At 40.4% G+C, this 20592-nt stretch overlaps 1 protein-coding gene across 2 annotated transcripts in view; it reads right to left on the reverse strand.

Moving 5' to 3' along the window:
* Positions 1 to 20592, reverse strand: part of USP47 (ubiquitin specific peptidase 47) — a 410657-nt gene that overhangs the window by 45271 nt on the left and 344794 nt on the right. For both annotated transcript variants that reach the window (XM_053720262.1, XM_053720263.1), the window contains exons 27-28: positions 11637 to 11684; positions 8403 to 8533 (exon numbers count right to left, since the gene is read on the reverse strand). In XM_053720262.1, the coding sequence (XP_053576237.1) occupies positions 8403 to 8533; positions 11637 to 11684 (179 nt within the window). The remainder of the gene's footprint in view (positions 1 to 8402; positions 8534 to 11636; positions 11685 to 20592) is intronic.

Below are 20592 nucleotides of genomic sequence, written 5' to 3' on the forward strand. Positions count from 1 at the left end.
TCACTGTGGAGAGTGTGCAGAGCAGGGAAATGTTGATGCTATTTGGGGATGCTAGCTATGCAGGTTGAGAAATAAAGATGCAGTGTTATTTGGAGGTAGATAGGGGGCTGGTTGGGTCTTTGTGCAGACAGACCAGTAGTTTGGGGATGCTGGAAGGTAGACAGAGTATTGGAGTGAGCATACTCATGTGCAGTGACATATTGTGCCCTATTGACCTATTCAGTGTTTACTATAGCTAACTATTATAGCAGTGCTTGTGAAACATTTCTCTAAAGTATTCTCACATAGATTCAGGTTATACCTTAGTATCAGGCTTATATTGTTGTTAATAGATTTACTAATTTTCTGTGCCGTTTATATAGTTGTTTAATTTTTATTTTTTTCTGTTAGAATAAAAGGGTGGAATGTAAGAATATATATTTAACCATACTGACTTCATTTTGTTTCAGTATTATATTTCATTATAATGTGGTTATTATGCTGTGAGAACATATGCTGACCGATTTTAGTTTCATATGCAACAATTGTGTCTCATAAATGGCCTTGCTATTTCCTTGTTGATGTGCCCAGATACACGGTTATCTAAAACTGTTAGTTTCACAGTAAACTCCTTATTCCTTCTTATTCCTATTATTTTTTACTGTGCTTCTTTGTTCTAACTTATGATGTGTAGAATGGTGTGATTTGTTTAACCCCACCATATACTGTAACCATTGTCTATAAAAGTATGCAATGCCTTATAATAAACAGAACAGTGATTAGATTTTGCTTGCTGCCTGACTGATTGTTGTTCCAGAGATCTCGCAAAGTAACCCATTCAGTTCCAGGTGAAGGTGTAGAACACTGCTAAGTGTCAAGTGATACCTCCGGTTATAAGATAACGCCTAACAGCTACCCAGGTGCTGAACCAAAAACAAGGCCCTCTCTTATGATTACCATTGATAATAGGAGTAAATTAGAAAGTTGCTTAAAAACAAAATGTATGCTTACCTGATACATTTCTTTCCTGGCATGTAGAGTCCACGATTCCATTCCAATTACTAGTGGGAATTCAACTCCTGGCCAGTAGGAGGCGGCAAAAACACACCAGCAAGATGACAAGGGTATAGAGGTGCCTGAGGTTTATACAGAAACACTGCAGTCATAAATTTAATTAAGGGCGGGTCATGGACTCTCCATGGCATGGAGAGTCCACAATTCCATTCCAATTACTAGTGGGAACCAATACCCAAGCTAGAGGACACAGAATAGAAGGTAGGGAGAACAAGACAGGCGGACCTAAACAGAAGGCACCACCGCTTGAAGAACTTTTCTCACAAAGCAAGCCTCAGCCGAGGCAAAATTATCGAATTTGTAGCATTTAGAAAAGGAATGCAAAGAGGACCAAGTGGCCGCCTTGCAGATTTGCTCCACAGAAGCTACATTTTTGAAAACCCAGGAAGAAGAGACAGTCGTAGTGGAATGAGCCGTAAATCTCTCAGGAGGCTGTAGTCCAGCTGTCTCATAAGCTAACCTGATAAAACTTCTCAACCAAAGAGAAAGAGTAGAAGAAGTAGTTTTCTGACCCTTACCAGAAAATCTTTAGTTGCTTGAAGGAAAATTTTTTAGAGCACACACAACGTCCAGGTTATGCAACAGGCGTTCCTTCTGAGGATTGATATTGAAATCCAATACTACTTTGGGACGAAGAACCACCTTATCCACATGAAAAATAAGGTAAGGGGTATCACACTGCAGAGCCAAAAGCTCAGAAACTCTGCGAGCAGAAGAAATAGCAAGGAGAAACAAAACTTTGATGATAACAACTTAATATCAACTGTATGCATAGGCTCAAACGGAGCCTGCTGCAGAACTTTAAGAACAAGATTAAGGTGCCAAGGTAGAGCAACAGGTTTAAACACAGGCCTGATTCTGACCAAGGCCTGCACAAAAGATTGAACATCTGACAGATCTGTCAAATGTGAGTGAAAAAGAATTGACACTGCAGAAAACGGACCCTTCAGAGTTCAGAATGATAAACCTTTCTCCAGGCCATCCTTAAGAAAAGACAAGACTCTGAGAACCCTCATCCTACTCCAAAAGAAACCCTTCAATTCACCCCAATAAAGGTATTTACGCCATACCTTAAGGAAATGTTGCGAGCAACGGGAACTTTTCTCCCAATTACGGTCCTAAAGCATGCTATCAATGACCTCAGAAAAACCACGTCTAGCCAAAATTAGACAATCTCGAAACAGTCAGCTTCAGAGAATCTAGACTTGAGAGGAGGAAGGGACCATGAAGTAGAAGATCCTTCTTCAAGGGCAACCTCCAAAGGGGAAGAGATGATATCTTCACCAGATCCGCAAACCAGATCCGCAAACCAGGAGCTATTAAAATCACAGACACCCTCTACTGATTGATACGAGCAATAATATGAGGAAAGAGAGCAAAAACAAGGAAAAAAGTCCCAAGGTACAGCAGAAAGTTGACCAGAGCGCTTATGGCTCTGCTCTCTCTATCTTGAATCATACTTTGGAAGCTTGGCGATTAGGTGCAACGGTTTCAGATCCAATTCCGGAACCTCCTACCTGAGGACTATCATTGAGAACACATCCAAACGGAGAGCCCACTCCCCGGGATGAACGGTCTGCTTGCTCAGAAAATCCGCTACCCAGAAGACCACCCCTGGGATGAGGAAGCAGGGGAGACAATCTTGAGACTCCGCCCACAGAGAAAGCGAGACCTTTTGCCAATATGAAAGAAATTAATTTATCAGGTAAGTTCTTACATAAATTATATTTTCTTTCATGTAATTGGCAAGAGCCCATGAGCTAGTGACGTATGGGATAGTAATACCCAAGACGTGGAACTCCATGGAAGAGTCACTACAGAGGGAGGGATAAAATAACAGCCATTTTCCGCTGCAAAAATTAAATCCACAACCAAAAGAATAAGTTTTTCTCATAACTGAAAAGAAAAAACTTAAAACATAAGCAGAGGAATCAAACTGAAACAGCTGCCTGAAGAACTTTTCTTCCAAAAACTGCTTCCGAAGAGGCAAATACATCAAAACGGAAGAATTTAGTAAATGTATGCAAAGAAGACCAAGTCGCTGCTTTGCAAATCTGATCAAGTGAAGCTTCATTCTTAAAAGCCCATGAAGTGGAGACTGATCTAGTAGAATGAGCTGTGATTCTCTGAGGCGGGGCCTGACCAGACTCCAAATAAGCCTTATGAATCAAAAACTTTAACCAAGATGCCAAGGAAATGGCAGAAGCTTTCTGACCTTTCCTAGAACCAGAAGAGACAACAAATAGACTAGAAGTCTTCCTGAAATCTTTAGTAGCTTCAACATAATATTTCAAAGCTCTTACAACATCTAGAGAATGTAAGGATCTCTCCAAAGAATTCTTAGGATTAGGACACAAAGAGGGGACAACAATTTCCCTATTGATGTTGTTAGAATTCACAACTTTAGGTAAAAATTTAAATGAAGTCAGCAAAACTGCCTTATCTTGATTAAAAATCAGAAAATGTGACTCACAAGAAAGAGCGGATAATTCAGAAACTCTTCTAGCAGAAGAGATAGCCAAACGGAACAACACTTTCCAATAAAGTAGTTTAATATCCAAAGAATGCATAGGCTAAAAAAGGAGGAGCCTGTAACGCTTTAAAAAACAAATTAAAACTCCAAGGAGGAGAGATTGATTTAATGACAGGCTTATTACGGACCAAAGCCTGAACAAAACAGTGAATATCAGGAAGCTTAGCAATCTTTATGTGAAATAAAACAGAAAGAGAAGAGATTTGTCCCTTCAAGGAATTTACAGACAAACCTTTATTCAAACCATACTGAAGAACCTGTAAAATTCTAGGAATTCTAAAAGAATGCCAGGAGAATTTATGAGAAGAACACCATGAAATCTAAGTCTTCCAAACTCAATAATAAATCTTCCTAGAAACAGATTTACGAGCCTGCAACATAGTATCAATCACTGAGTCAGAGAAACCTCTATGACTAAGCACTAAGCGTTCAATTTCCATACCTTCAAATTTAATGATGAGATCCTGATGGAAAAAAGGGGTCCTTGAGACAGAAGGTCTGGTCTTAAAGGTAGTGGACAAGGTTGACAACTTGACATCCGGACAAGGTCCGCATACCAGAAACTGTTCCATGATGATCTTGGAGATCACTCTTGGAAGAAGAACTAGAGGCGGGAAGATATAAGCAGGTTGGTAAAACCAAGGAACTGCCAACGCATCCACCGACTCCGCCTGAGGATCCCTGAAGTTTCTTGTTTAGAAACTGTTTTAGGGAAGCTATCAGATCTATTTCTGGAAGATCCCACATCTGAACAATCTGAAAAAACACATCTGGATGGAGCGACCACTCCCCCGGATGTAAAGCCTGAAGGCTGAGATGATCCACTTCCCAATTGTCTACACCTGGGATATGTATCACAGAAATTAGACAAGAGCTGGATTCCGCCCAAGCAAGTATCCGAGATACTTCTTTCATAGCTAGGGGACTACGAGTCCCACCCTGATGACTGACATATGCCACTGTTGTGATATTGTCTGTCTGAAAACAAATGAATGGTTCTCTCTTTAACAGAGGCCGAACCTGAAGAGCCCTGAAAATAGCACGGAGTTCTAAAATATTGATTGGTAACCTCGCCTCTTGAGATTTCCAAACCCCTTGTGCTGTCAGATATCCCCAGACAGCTTCCCAACCTGAAAGACTTGCATCTGTTGTGATTACAGTCCAGATTGGACGAACAAAAGATGCCCCTTGAATTATACGGTGGTGATCTAACCACCAAGTCAGAGAAAGTTGAACATTGGGATTTAAGGATATTAATTGTGATATCTTTGAATAATCCCTGCACCATTGATTCAGCATACAAAGCTGGAGAGGTCTCATATGAAAACGAGCAAAGGGGATCTCGTCCGATGCTGCAGTCATGAGACCTAAAACCTCCATACACATAGCCACTGAAGAGAATGATTGAGACTGAAGGTTCTGACAAGCTGAAACCAATTTTATTTGTCTCTTGTCTGTTAGATTCAGTGTCCATGACTGTCTCTATCTGGAAACCTAAAAACTTAAAAAGGTGATCCTTGTCTGAGGAATCAAGGAACTTTTTAGTAAATTGATCTTCCAACCATGTCTTTGAAGAAACAACACTAGTTGATTTGTGTAAGATTCTGCAAAATGTAAAGACTGAGCTAGTACTAAGATATCGTCCAAATAAAGAAACACCACAATACCCTGTTCTCTGATTACAGGGAGTAGGGCACCGAGAACTTTTGAAAATATTCTTGGAGCTGTCGCTAGGCCAAATGGAAAAGCGACAAATTGGTAATGCTTGTGTAGAAAAGAGAATCTCAGAAACCGATAGTGGTCTGGATGAATCGGAATATGAAGATATGCATCCTGTAAGTCTATTGTGGACATATAATGACCTTGCTGAACAAAAAGCAGAATAGTCCTTATAGTCACCATTTTGAAAGTTGGCACTCTAACAAAACGGTTTAAAATTTTCAGATCCAGAACTGGCCTGAATTAATTTTCTTTCTTTGGGACAATGAATAGATTTGAATAAAACCCCAGACCCTGTTTCTGAAACAGAACTGGTATAATTACCCCTGAAAGCTCTAGATCTGTAACACACTTCAGAAAGGCCTGATCCTTCACTGGATTTGCTGGAACACAGGTCTTACTCTGAATCCTATTCAATACCCTTGAGAGACAATGCTCTGAAACCATTGATTTTGGACAGAATCTGCTCAAAAGTTTTGGAAAATTTTTAATCTGCCCTTCACCAGCTGAGTTGGAATGAGGGTAGCATCTTCATGCAGACTTGGGGGTTGGCTTTGGTTTCTTAAAAGGCTTGGATTTTTCCCACTTGAAGAGGATTTCCAATTGGAACAAGATTCTTTGGGGGAAGGATTGGCTTTCTGTTCCTTATTCTGACGAAAAGAACGAAAACAATTAGAAGCTTTAGACTTTCTTTTATCCTGAGGTAAAAAACTCCCTTCCCCCAGTAATAGTTGTAATAATTGAATCCAACTGAGAACCAAATAAATTGTTACCTTGGAAAGAAAGAGATAGTAATCTAGACTTAGATACCATGTCAGAATTCCAATATTTGAGCCACAAAGCTCTTCTAGCTAAAATAGCTAAAGACATAAATTTAACATCAATTTTGATGATATAAAACTAAACTTTCCAACCAAAAAGTTGATGCAGCTGCAACATCAGCCATAGAAAAGGCAGGCCTAAGAAGAAAGCCAGAATATAAATAAGCTTTTTTTAGATAAGATTTAAGTTTCCTATCTAAAGGATCCATAAAGGAAGTACTATCTTCCATAGGGATAGTAGTACGTTTGGCAAGAGTAGAAATAGCCCCATCAACTTTGGGGATTTTTTTCCCAAAACTCCAATCTAATAGCTGGCAAGGGATACAACTTTTTAAACCTAGCAGAAGGAATAAAAGTACCACCAGGCCTATTCCATTTCTTTGAAATCATATAAAAAATAGCATCAAGAATTGGAAAAACCTCTGGAGTAACCACAGGAGGTTTATAAACAGAATTTAAACGTTTACTAGTTTTAATATCAAGAGGACTCGTTTCCTCAATATCCAAAGTAATCAACACCTCTTTTAACAAGGAACGAATATACCCCATCTTAAAGAAATAAGTAGATTTGTCAGCGTCAATATCTGAGGTAGGATCTTCTGAATCAGATAGATCCTCATCAGAGGAGGATAATTCAGTATGTTGTCGGTCATTTGAAATTTCAACTTTATGAGAAGTTTTAAAAGACCTTTTACGTTTTTCCTTATATTCACAGAGATATCATGTACATTAGATGTTGAAGGAACAACAGGTATTGTACTAGTACTGATGGATACATTCTCTGCATGTAAAAGCTTATCATGACAACTATTACATACTACAGCTGGAGATATAATCTCCGCTAACTTACAACAGATGCACTTAGCTTTGGTGGAACTGTAGTGATTTCTGAGACAGGATCAGATTGAGACATCTTGCAAATGTAAGAGAAAAAACAACATATAAAGCAAAATTATCAATTTCCTTATATAGTAGTTTCAGAAATGGGAAAAAAAAATGCAAACGGCATAGCCCTCTGAGCATAGAAAAAGGCAAGAAGCATATAGGAAGTGGGGTTTAAATAATTAAATTATTTGGCGCCAAGTATGAAGCACAACGCAAAATGAATTTTTTTTGGCGCTAACATCCGGAAATGACGCAACTCGCCTCATGGCAGACGCAACCTTGCAAAGAAACCCTGCGTCAACTAAGACGCCGGAAATTATGAATTTGCATCACTGAATGTACTTTCGCGCCAAAAAAATTCTCGCTCCAAGAATGATGCAATAAACAATAGCATTTTGCGACCTCGCAAGCCTAATTTTGCCCTCGAAAATTAATTAAAAAGCAGTCAATTTGAAGACAGACTATAGCCCAGGTAAGAAAAAAATAACTTCCTAAATAGGTTTCCCAATTTTGAAACTGATAGTATGCAAAAGGAAATATGCATAAACCTGACTCATGGCAAATATAAGTACAATACATATATTTTAAACTTTATATTAATTCATAAAGTGCCAAACCATAGCTGAGTGTCTTAAATAATGAAAACATACTTACCAAAAGACACCCATCCACATATAGCAGATAGCCAAACCAGTACTAAAACAGTAACAGTAGAGGTAATGGAATATGAGAGTATAGGGTCGATTTGAAAAGGGAGGGAGGAGATGAATCTCTACGACTGATAACAGAGAACATATGAAAATATTTCCGTGAGGAAAACCATAGAATCAATAGGTGATACTCTCTTCACATCCCTCTGACATTCCCTGTACTCTGAGAGGAAACGGGCTTCAAAATGCTGAGAAGCGCATATCATAGAAGAAAATCAAGAACAAACTTACTTCACCACCTCCATAGGGCGGCAACATTTGTAAAACTGAATTGTGGGTGTGGTGATAGAGGCAAAGAATGACTAGGGATTATGGGTAGTGGGAGTGACACTTAACAGCTCTGCTGGGGTGTTCTTTACCTCCTCCTGCTTGCCAGGAGTTGAATTCCCACTAGTAAATGAAATGGAATCGTGGACTCTCCCTGCCATTGGAAAGAAATTAGAAGAATCTATCTGATTCATGAAAGAAAATTGGGTTTCCTATCCCTTTAATATTATCCTAGTCGAAAAATAGTCCTCCATAATCGGCTTATTTATCATCACTTAATTAAGCCAAGGCTGAGAAATACAATACTATAATATAAGCACACATTTAAAAAAAATATAAAGTAAACATAAAAAAGGAATGCAGTTTTTAGGTTGGTAAAAATATTGTCCTTTTAATGAGCTAGAACTCTCATACCTGTAAAATATGACAGCTCCATCATCTGATATATACAGCGGCCAGGCATTCAGTGTAGTTACTTTTGGATTCCAGTCTAATTCCTGGTGGATTTCCAACACTGAGATGTCACAAGGGAATGTCCCTCTACCCTGCAGAGTTAATAGGAGAAAAATAGAATATACATTCATTTCAAAAGAACAGAATTCTGCGTCTAGAAATGATTTTAACATGCCTGCTGCAAATCCCCATATTTTAAAGGAAACAATTTATCTTTATCAAGCCTGTCCCAGTCATTTTCTGGCAATAAAAAAAAAACACCACTTGAATCTAACTGTCAGTCTTACCTCTCCACCATACAAATACCTCAAATCACTACAGAAATGTCAGATTCCCTCACTAAACCCATAGAATTAGACGAACTTAAAGCTGCAATAAAATCACTTTCCCCTAACAAAAGTCCAGGCCCTGATGGTTTCTCCGGAGCTTATTATAAAACCTATGGAGATCTTCTGGCTCCTCACCTCCTAAATTTATTCCAAACGATCGATAAAACTAACCCTTTCCCGCCCAACATGCTAGAAGCCCACATAAGCGTCCTCCCAAAACCAGGGAAACACCCAGACCAACCTGCCAATTTTAGACCGATATCGCTGCTCAACATTGATTTAAAACTATACTCCAAAATTCTTGCCAATAGACTCAATCCCATACTTCCCTTTATCATTCACCAGGATCAATCAGGCTTTGTTTTGGGCAGAGAGGCGAAAGACAATACAGTCAAATCTCTACATCTCTTACACCTTATTACAAAAAAACAAATCCCCTCAGTCCTCCTGTCAACAGATGCCGAAAAGGCCTTTGACAGGCTGGACTGGACTTTTCTTTTCTCTGCTCTCCAAAAATTTGGCTTCCCGGAAGAATTTCTATCTAAAATTATAGCTCTTTACACCAACCCTTCGGCCAAGGTTAGGGTTAATGGCATTCTCTCTGATCCCTTCCCTATTATGAACGGCACAAGGCAAGGTTGCCCCCTCTCCCCTTTGCTCTTTGTCATATCAATAGAGATTCTAGCCCTACACCTCAGACAAAACCCTTTAATTACAGGGATATCCCTAGAATCCCAGACACATAAACTGGCTTTATTTGCTGATGACCTCCTCCTGTTCCTTTCAAATCCATCATCATCCCTCCCCCTCATTATACAAAACCTGAATACTTATGGTAAATTTTCAAACTACTCTATCAATTTTAGCAAGTCGGAATTACTCCCCATGCATATGTCTAAAAAGGAAATCACTCAAATCTCACACAATACCCCTTTCATAATAGCTAATAACTCCTTAAAATATCTAGGCATTTTATTATCTCCTGACCCCTCCCAACTTTTTAAACTCAACTATGAAAGGTTCATTCAAGACTTCCACGCTTTAACTGAAGATTGGCTTCTCAAACCAATATCCTGGTTGGGCAGAATCAGCACTCTAAAAATGACCCTGTTGCCAAAAATTTTATACGTATTTCAAACGGTCCCGATTCCTCTCCCAAAAACTTATTTATCCCAACTCCAAGCTATACTCAACTCTTACATCTGGAAACACAAACCACCGAGAGTTGCAAAAACCACCTTATATCTACCCAAACTTCAAGGGGGCCTGGGTGTCCCTGATATCCAAGCTTACAGAACCTCTTCCATTTTGACTAGAGTCCTAGATTGGTGTCAATTTGGCAATCCTATAGCTAAAACATGGATTTCGATAGAACACGACCTGACTAAAACTCCCCAATTGGGCAGCCTCTGTTGGCTACCACCACACTCAAGACCACAATCTATATACCAGTCTCCCATCATTAAAGAAACTTTTGATACATGGGATAGGACATTGCGACACTATCACAACTTCTCGTCTATCCCTTCACCCTTGACACCACTATTGGATAACCCAGATTTACCAATAGGGAAAAAATTTATAACAAAGAATAGTACTGATATACATAAACTTATACCTTTGTTTCTGACCTTGGATGGTTCCAAACCACTTCCATTTAACCTTATACAAAATTTAGGGACTGCGATCCCTCTGACTTGGTACCACCACCATCAAATTTCCCATTTCTTGCAGCATAATGTATTGAAATCCTCTATGCTTCGTTCCCGTTCCCCATTTGAACTCCTCTGCACATCCACTACCCCACCCAGACACTCAGTCTCCCTCATTTATAAGATTCTGTTATCACCACTCCACCAGAAGCAACCTTCGTACACCAAAAGATGGCAAAACTGCTTACCATATCAGCTCCAACATTCTGACTGGAACTCTATTTTTAGGTCCATTTCAATATCATCACACTCCTCAACTTTGCTAGAAATGAACTACAAACTTCTCATGCAATGGTATCTAACCCCAGCAAGACTAAAACATATTTTCCCTCAGGCTTCAGATAAGTGCTGGAGGAACTGTGGCCAAATAGGATCTTTATATCACATATGGTGGGAGTGTCCGGGTATAATAAAATATTGGGAAGACATTAGAAGACACATTAATTTCTTTTTCGATTGTTCCTGGCCTCTCGACCCATTAATTTTCCTTTTTAACATATTCCCGAAACCTCCCTCTAAACTACACGGCAAATTATTCCACATTATGTTAAACAGCGCCAAACAATTACTCCCAAGACTATGGAAACAAGAGAGGATACCCCTCACACAAAATTGGCTACAACAAACATCAAAAAATATTTCCCTTGAGAGATATTACCATATGTCCACAAATACCGTGGAAGTCTTTCACAATATTAACTTCCTCTGGGAGACAAAACCACAGACCCCACAAGATTGGGCTCTGTCGGTTATCTAACTTGGCCCTTCCCTTTGGTCTTATTGCTAACACTAAACACCCCTATTCTCTCATCAGCATGAAACCCTTATCAGGAACACTGTAGTCTTGGAGAAGTCGAGTTACTGTGATGTCAAGTGTTTTTGTGTATCACCACTGATATTATTTATGATATTGTATGTCGTTGTCCTTGTTTGGACTCTGAATTTCATGTAAACCTTCTTATTCTTTTTCTCTCTTTTTATTGTATTATCTATTCTAAATAAAAAATTTAAAAAAAAAAAAAACAAAAAAAAAAAAAAAAAAAAAACACACCACTATAATCATCAACTATGATTTTTTTTCTCAGAAAAAAATTAACACAAGGAAAAAGAATAAAAATTTTTTGTTGTTGCATTTTTTACGTCAATATACTTACTTTTGCAAACTCTAGATTCTCCAGTGGTATGCTGCTTATTTCACATAGCTGTAAAAGAAGATAAAAAAAAAAATCTTTCATAAAACAAAAAATAATCATTTAGGAAGTCACCAGCAGCAAGAATTAAATGCAATACTATTAAATAATGCTGATCCTACATGGTGATCGTTGTCCTTAAAGGGGTGTGAAAGGTTAAAATTAAACCCGATAAAGCACGTCTAGCTGGTAATTGGTGGCTATATACATATGCTTCTCGTCATTGGCTCAAATGTGATCAGCTAGCTCCCAGCAGTGTATTGCTACTATGAAGCTGACTTTAACTATGTGTTTAACTACTTTGCAGGGGTTAAATAGTTATATGCAAGCAATAGTTCAATGATAAAATACTCAACACATTACAATATTTTCTTTTAGCACTTTTATATCCCTTTAAAAGGAAACACACACTCAAATGTCCAATAACTTAAGTTAGAAAGTTGCTAAAGAAAGTGCTTTATGTTAATCAGATTGCGCAAACCAAACTGCTGAAAATATGTGCATTATTAAGAGTTTGAGAGCTTGACATTGCTTTAAACGCATTGAACATTCAAACGTGTAGGAAATAAATCCAGAGATATATGGGTTGATTTAGTACAAGTACAAAGTGCTGGATAACAGAATTTATGCTTACCTGATAAATTTATTTCTCTTGTAGTGTGTTCAGTCCACGGGTCATCCATTACTTATGGGATATATTCTCCTTCCCAACAGGAAGTTGCAAGAGGATCACCCAAGCAGAGCTGCTATATAGCTCCTCCCCTCACATGTCATATCCAGTCATTCGACCGAAACAAGACAAGAAAGGAGAAACTATAGGGTGCAGTGGTGACTGGAGTTTTAATTAAAATTTAGAACTGCCTCAAAAAAAGACAGGGCGGGCCGTGGACTGAACACACTACAAGAGAAATAAATTTATCAGGTAAGCATAAATTCTGTTTTCTCTTGTTAAGTGTGTTCAGTCCACGGGTCATCCATTTCTTATGGGATAAACAGAAGGAACCACTGCCTGTAGAACCTTTCTCCCAAAAACAGCCTCCGAAGAAGCAAAAGTGTCAAATTTGTAAAATTTTGAAAAGGTATGAAGTGAAGACCAAGTTGCAGCCTTGCAAATCTGTTCAACAGAGGCCTCATTCTTAAAGGCCCAGGTGGAAGCCACAGCTCTAGTGGAATGAGCTGTAATTCTTTCAGGGGGCTGCTGTCCAGCAGTCTCATAGGCTAAACGTATTATGCTACGAAGCCAAAAAGAGAGAGAGGTGGCCGAAGCCTTTTGACCTCTCCTCTGTCCAGAATAAACGACAAACAGAGAAGAAGTTTGCCGAAAATCTTTAGTTGCCTCTAAGTAGAACTTCAGGGCACGGACTACGTCCAGATTATGCAAAAGACGTTCCTTCTTTGAAGAAGGATTAGGACATAATGATGGAACAACAATCTCTTGATTGATATTCCTGTTAGAAACTACCTTAGGTAAAAACCCAGGTTTAGTACGCAGAACTACCTTGTCTGAATGAAAAATCAGATAAGGAGAATCACAATGTAAGGCAGATAACTCAGAGACTCTTCGAGCCGAGGAAATAGCCATCAAAAACAGAACTTTCCAAGATAACAGCTTAATATCAATGGAATGAAGGGGTTCAAACGGAACACCTTGAAGAACTTTAAGAACTAAGTTTAAGCTCCACGGCGGAGCAACAGTCTTAAACACAGGCTTAATCCTAGCTAAAGTCTGACAAAAAGCCTGAACGTCTGGAACTTCTGCCAGACGTTTGTGTAAAAGAATAGACAGAGCAGAAATCTGTCCCTTTAACGAACTAGCAGATACATCTGTATCAGACATGTTTAAACAGACTAGCAATGAGGCTAGCAAGCTTGGAAAATACTTTCAATAAATTTACAAGCACTATAAAAAACGCTGCTGCGCTTTTTTAAAAACACAAAAAAACTCACAGTTGAAATAACAATGAACTAATTCAGTTATAGCAACCAAATTTTAACAGTAAATGTATGAAATTAGCAGAGGATTGCACCCACTAGCAAAAGGATGATTTAACCCCTTAATACCCAAAACGGATAATCAATTCAACAGTTAACGTTTTTATCACAGTCAAACACACTGTCACAGGTCTGCTGTGACTGATTACCTCCCTCAAAAATAAATTTTGAAGACCCCTGAGCTCTCTGGAGACGTCCTGGATCAAGGAGGAAGAAGCAGGAAGACTGTGATTGAATTTTAACTGCGCAACAAGGCGCTAAAAAAAGGCCCCTCCAACTCATATTACAACAGTGGGAGACCTGATATAACTGTTTCTATGCAGAAATATACGTTAGCCATGTGGAAAAAAATCATGCCCCAAAAGATTTATCACCAAGTACCTCACAAAACGATTAACATGCCAGTAAACGTTTTAAAAACAATTTATGCTTACCTGATAAATTTATTTCTCTTGTAGTGTGTTCAGTCCACGGGTCATCCATTACTTATGGGATATATTCTCCTTCCCAACAGGAAGTTGCAAGAGGATCACCCAAGCAGAGCTGCTATATAGCTCCTCCCCTCACATGTCATATCCAGTCATTCGACCGAAACAAGACGAGAAAGGAGAAACTATAAGGTGCAGTGGTGACTGGAGTTATAATTTTAAAATTTAGAACCTGCCTTAAAGAGACAGGGCGGGCCGTGGACTGAACACACTACAAGAGAAATAAATTAATCAGGTAAGCATAAATTATGTTTTCTCTTGTTAAGTGTGTTCAGTCCACGGGTCATCCATTACTTATGGGATACCAATACCAAAGCTAAGTACACGGATGATGGGAGGGACAAGGCAGGAACATTAAACAGAAGGAACCACTGCCTGTAGAACCTTTCTCCCAAAACCAGCCTCCAAAGAAGCGAAAGTGTCAAATTTGTAAAATTTGGAAAAAGTATGAAGTGAAGACCAAGTTGCAGCCTTGCAAATCTGTTCAACAGAGGCCTCATTCTTAAAGGCCCAGGTGGAAGACACAGCTCTGGTGGAATGAGATGTAATTCTTTCAGGAGGCTACTGTCCAGCAGTCTCATAGGCTAAACGTATTATGCTACGAAGCCAAAAAGAAAGAGAGGTAGCCGAAGCCTTTTGACCTCTCCTCTGTCCAGAGTAAACGACAAACAGAGAAGAAGTTTGTCTAAAATCTTTAGTTGCCTGTAAGTAGAACTTCAGAGCACGGACCACGTCTAGATTATGCAAAAGACGTTCCTTCTTTGAAGAAGGATTAGGACATAATGATGGAACAACAATCTCTTGATTGATATTCCTGTTAGAAACAACCTTAGGTAAAAACCCAGGTTTAGTACGCAGAACTACCTTGTCTGAATGAAAGATCAGATAAGGAGAATCACAATGTAAGGCAGATAACGCAGAGACTCTTCGAGCCGAGGAAATAGCCATCAAAAACAAAACTTTCCAAGATAAAAGCTTAATATCAATGGAATGAAGGGGTTCAAACGGAACACCCTGAAGAACTTTAAGAACCAAGTTTAAGCTCCACGGAGGAGCAACAGCTTTAAACACAGGCTTAATTCTAGCCAAAGCCTGACAAAAGGCCTGGACGTCTGGATTCTCTGCCAGACGTTTGTGTAAAAGAATAGACAGAGCTGAAATCTGTCCCTTTAGCGAACTAGCGGATAAACCCTTTTCTAATCCCTCTTGTAGAAAAGCTAATATCCTAGGAATCCTAACCTTACTCCATGAATAACTCTAGGATTCGCACCAATATAAATATTTATCTTATGGTAAACTTTTCTTGTCACAGGTTTCCGAGCCTGTATTAATGTATCAATAATCGAATCCGAAAACCCACGCTTTGATAGAATCAAGCGTTCAATTTCCAGGCAGTCAGCCTCAGAGAAATTAGGTTTGGATGGTTGAAAGGACCCTGAATTAGAAGGTCCTGCCTCAGAGGAAGAGACCATGGTGGACAGGACGACATGTCCACTAGGTCTGCATACCAGGTCCTGCGTGGCCACGCAGGCGCTATCAGAATTACCGATGCCCTCTCCTGTTTGATCCTGGCAATCAGCCGAGGTAGCAACGGAAATGGTGGAAACACATAAGCTATGTTGAAAACCCAAGGGGCTGCTAATGCATCTACCAGCACCGCTCCCGGGTCACTGGACCTGGATCCGTAACAAGGAAGCTTCGCGTTCTGGCGAGATGCCATGAGATCCAGATCCGGTTCGCCCCAACGACGAATCAGTTGAGCAAATACCTCCGGGTGAAGTTCCCACTCTCCCGGATGAAAAAAGTCTGGCGACTTAGGAAATCCGCCTCCCAGTTCTCTACGCCTGGGATGTGAATCGCTGACAGGTGGCAAGAGTGAGACTCTGCCCAGCGAATTATCTTCGAGACTTCCAACATCGCTAGGGAACTCCTGGTTCCCCCTTGATGATATTGTCTGACTGAAATCTGATGAACCTCAGCTTTGCTAACTGAGGCCAAGCTAGAAGAGCATTGAATATTGCTCTTAATTCTAGAATGTTTATAGGGAGGAGTTTCTCCTCCTGAGTCCACGATCCCTGAGCCTTCAGGGAATTCCAGACTGCTCCCCAGCCTAGAAGGCTGGCATCCGTTGTTACAATCGTCCTATCTGGCCTGCGAAAGGTCATTCCTTTGGACAGATGAACCGGTGACAACCACCAGAGAAGCGAATCCCTGGTCTCCTGGTCCAGATTTAGCAAAGGGGACAGATCTGAGTAATCCCCGTTCCATTGACTGAGCATGCATAGTTGCAGCGGTCTGAGATGCAGGCGCGCAAATGGCACTATGTCCATTGCCGCGACCATTAAGCCGATTACCTCCATGCACTGAGCTACTGATGGGCTTGGAACGGAATGAAGGACACGGCAAGCATTGAGAATCTTTGATAACCTGGACTCCGTCAGGTAAATCTTCATCTCTACAGAATCTATAATAGTCCCTAGAAAATGAACCCTTGTGAGTGGTAACAGAGAACTCTTTTCCACGTTCACTTTCCACCCATGCGACCTCAGAAATGCTAGAACTATCTCTGTATGAGACTTTGCATTCTGAAAACTTGACGCTTGTATCAGAATGTGGTCTAGGTACGGAGCCACCGCTATGCCTCGTGGTCTTAGTACCGCCAGAAGTGAGCCCAGAACCTTCGTAAAAATTCTCGGGCCGTGGCTAACCCGAAGGGAAGAGCCACAAACTGGTAATGCCTGTCTAGAAAGGCAAACCTCAGGTACCGATAATGATCTTTGTGAATCGGTATATGAAGGTAAGCATCCTTTAAGTCCACCGTGGTCATATATTGACCCTCTTGGATCATGGGTAGGATGGTTCGAATGGTTTCCATCTTGAACGATGGTACCCTTAGGAATTTGTTTAAGATCTTTAAGTCCAAGATTGGTCTGAAGGTTCCCTCTTTTTTGGGAACCACAAATAGATTTGAGTAAAATCCTTGTCCCTGTTCCGATCGCGGAACTGAATGGATCACTCCCATGATTAAGATGTCTTGTACACATTGTAGAAATGCCTCTCTCTTTACTAGGTTTGTCGATAACCTCGAAAGATGGAACCTCCCTTGTGGAGGAGAGGTTTTGAAATCCAGAAGGTATCCCTGAGATATAATCTTTAACGTCCAGAGATCCTGCACATCTCTTGCCCAAGCCTGGGCAAAGAGAGAAAGTCTGCCCCCCCACTAAATCTGTCTCCGGATAGGGGGCCCTGACTTCATGCTGTCTTAGGGGCAGGAGTAGGCTTTCTGGCCTGCTTGCCCTTGTTCCATGACTGGTTGCCTTTCCAACCCTGTCTGTAACGAGCAGTAGTTCCTTCCTGTTTTGGAGCGGAGGAAGTCGATGCTGCTCCTGCCTTGAAGTTACGAAAGGCACGAAAATTAGACTGTTTGGCCGTTGGTTTGGCCCTGTCCTGAGGAAGGGCGTGGCCCTTACCTCCCGTAATGTCAGCAATAATTTCCTTCAATCCGGGCCCGAATAAGGTCTGCCCTTTGAAAGGAATGTTAAGTAGCTTAGACTTGGAAGTTACATCCGCTGACCAGGATTTAAGCCAGAGCGCTCTGCGCGCCTGTATGGCGAATCCGGAATTTTTAGCTGTAAGTTTGGTTAGATGTACTATGGCATCTGAAACAAACGCATTAGCTTGCTTAAGGGTTCTAACTTTGCTCAAAGCCTCATCCAACGGCTCTGTGCGAATCGCCTCTTCCGGAGACTCAAACCAGAATGCCGCTGCAGCCGTGACAGGCACAATGCATGCAAGAGGCTGCAATATAAAACCCTGTTGAACAAACATTTTCTTAAGATAACCCTCTAATTTTTTATCCATTGGATCTGAGAAAGCACAGCTATCCTCCACCGGGATAGTGGTACGCTTGGCTAACGTAGAAACTGCTCCCTCCACCTTAGGGACCGTCTGCCATAAGTCTCGTGTGGTGGCGTCTATAGGGAACATTTTTCTAAATATCGGGGGAGGGGAAAAAGGCACAACGGGTCTATCCCACTCCTTACTTATAATTTCTGTAAGTCTTTTTGGTATAGGAAAAACGTCAGTACACACCGGTACCGCATAGTATCTATCCAACCTACACAATTTCTCTGGAATTGCCACCGTGTCGCAATCATTCAGAGCCGCTAATACCTCCCCTAGTAACACACGGAGGTTCTCAAGCTTAAATTTAAAATTTGAAATTTCTGAATCCGGTCTCCCCGGATCAGAACCGTCACCGACAGAATGAAGCTCACCGTCCTCATGTTCTGCAAATTGTGACGCAGTATCAGACATGGCTCTCGTGTCATCAGCGCGCTCTGTCCTTAACCCAGAGCTATCGCGTTTGCCCCTTAATTCGGGCATATTATATAATACTTCTTTCATAACATTAGCCATATCATGTAAAGTGATTTGTAAGGGCCTAGATGTACTAGGTGTCTCAAGCCTACGCATCTCCCGAGCGGGAAACGCAGGTACTGACACGTGAGGAGAGTCAGGCGGCATAACTTCCCCCTCGTTGTCTGGTGATAGCTTCTTTATCGGTACAGATTGACTTTTATTCAAATCAATATCAATACAATTGGTACACATCGTTCTATTGGGCTCCACATTGGCTTTTGAACATGATGAACAAACAGTTTCCTCTGAATCAGTCATGTTTAAACAGACTTAGCAATGAAACTAACAAGCTTGGAAATCACTTTCAATAAGTTTACAAGCAATATAAAAAACGCTGCAGCGCTTCAAAAATACAGATATAATTAAACAATTCTTAACAAGAAGTGTATTATTAGCAGAGGATTGCACCCATTAGCAAAAGGATGATTAACCCCTCAATACCCAAAACGGATAAAACAGATATCAATTAAGATTTAACGCTTTTAATCACAGTCAGCACACTGTCACAGATCTGCTGTGACTGATTACCTCCCTCACAAATTAAATTAGCAGACCCCTGAGCTCTCTAGAGACGTCCTGGATCAAGGAGGAAGAAGCAGGAAGACTGTGCAAGAATTTTAACTGCGCAACAAGGCGCTAAAACAAGGGCCCTCCCACTCCAATCACAACAGTGGGAGCCCTGATATAACTTTTTCGATGCAGAAAAATACGTTAGCCATGTGGAAAAAAATCATGCCCAAAGCGATTTATCACCAAAGTACCTCACAAAAACGAATAACATGCCAGTAAACGTTTTATTAAAAAACAAAATTTTTCAATGTCATGCAAAGCTATCACTAAGCCTGCTACCAGTCGCTACCACTGCAGAGAAGGCTTAAGTATTATTTCAGTGTTAACAGTATTTTCTCAGTCAAATTCTAGTCCCTAGAAAATAACTCGACTGCGCATACATTTATCAGCCTGATACCAGTTGCCACTACTGCATTTAAGGCTGTACTTACATCATACGGTAACAGCAGTATTTTCTTAGTCAATTCCATTCCCAGAAAATAAAGTACTGCACATACCTCATTTGTGGAGGACCCCGCATGCTATTCCCAGTTTCTGAAGTTACCCCACTCCTCAGAATGTCGAGAACAGCCAGTGGATCTTAGTTACGCCTGCTAAGATCATAGAAAAAAAACGCAGGCAGTTTCTTCTTCCAAATACTGCCTGAGATAGAAAAACAGCACACTCCGGTGCCATTTAAAATAACAAACTTTTGATTGAAAAATAGTTAAAGGGACATTTTCTTTCATGTAATTAGCAAGAGTCCATGAGCTAGTGACGTATGGGATATATATTCCTACCAGGAGGGGCAAAGTTTCCCAAACCTCAAAATGCCTATAAATACACCCCTCACCACACCCACAATTCAGTTTTACAAACTTTGCCTCCTATGGAGGTGGTGAAGTAAGTTTGTGCTAGATTCTACGTTGATATGCGCTCCGCAGCAAGTTGGAGCCCGGTTTTCCTCTCAGCGTGCAGTGAATGTCAGAGGGATGTGAGGAGAGTATTGCCTATTTGAATGCAGTGATCTCCTTCTACGGGGTCTATTTCATAGGTTCTCTGTTATCGGTCGTAGAGATTAATCTCTTACCTCCCTTTTCAGATCGACGATATACTCTTATTTATATACCATTACCTCTGCTGATTTTCGTTTCAGTACTGGTTTGGCTTTCTACAAACATGTAGATGAGTGTCCTGGGGTAAGTAAATCTTATTTTCTGTGACACTCTAAGCTATGGTTGGGCACTTTATTTATAAAGTTCTAAATATATGTATTCAAACATTTATTTGCCTTGACTCAGGATGTACAACATTCCTTATTTTCAGACAGTCAGTTTCATATTTGGGATAATGCATATGAATCAATTTTTTTCTTACCTTAAAATTTGACTCTTTTTTCCCTGTGGGCTGTTAGGCTCGCGGGGGCTGAAAATGCTTCATTTTATTGTGTCATTCTTGGCGCTGACTTT

This window comes from Bombina bombina, chromosome 7, assembly GCF_027579735.1.
Source record: "Bombina bombina isolate aBomBom1 chromosome 7, aBomBom1.pri, whole genome shotgun sequence".
NCBI classification, from domain to species: domain Eukaryota; kingdom Metazoa; phylum Chordata; class Amphibia; order Anura; family Bombinatoridae; genus Bombina; species Bombina bombina.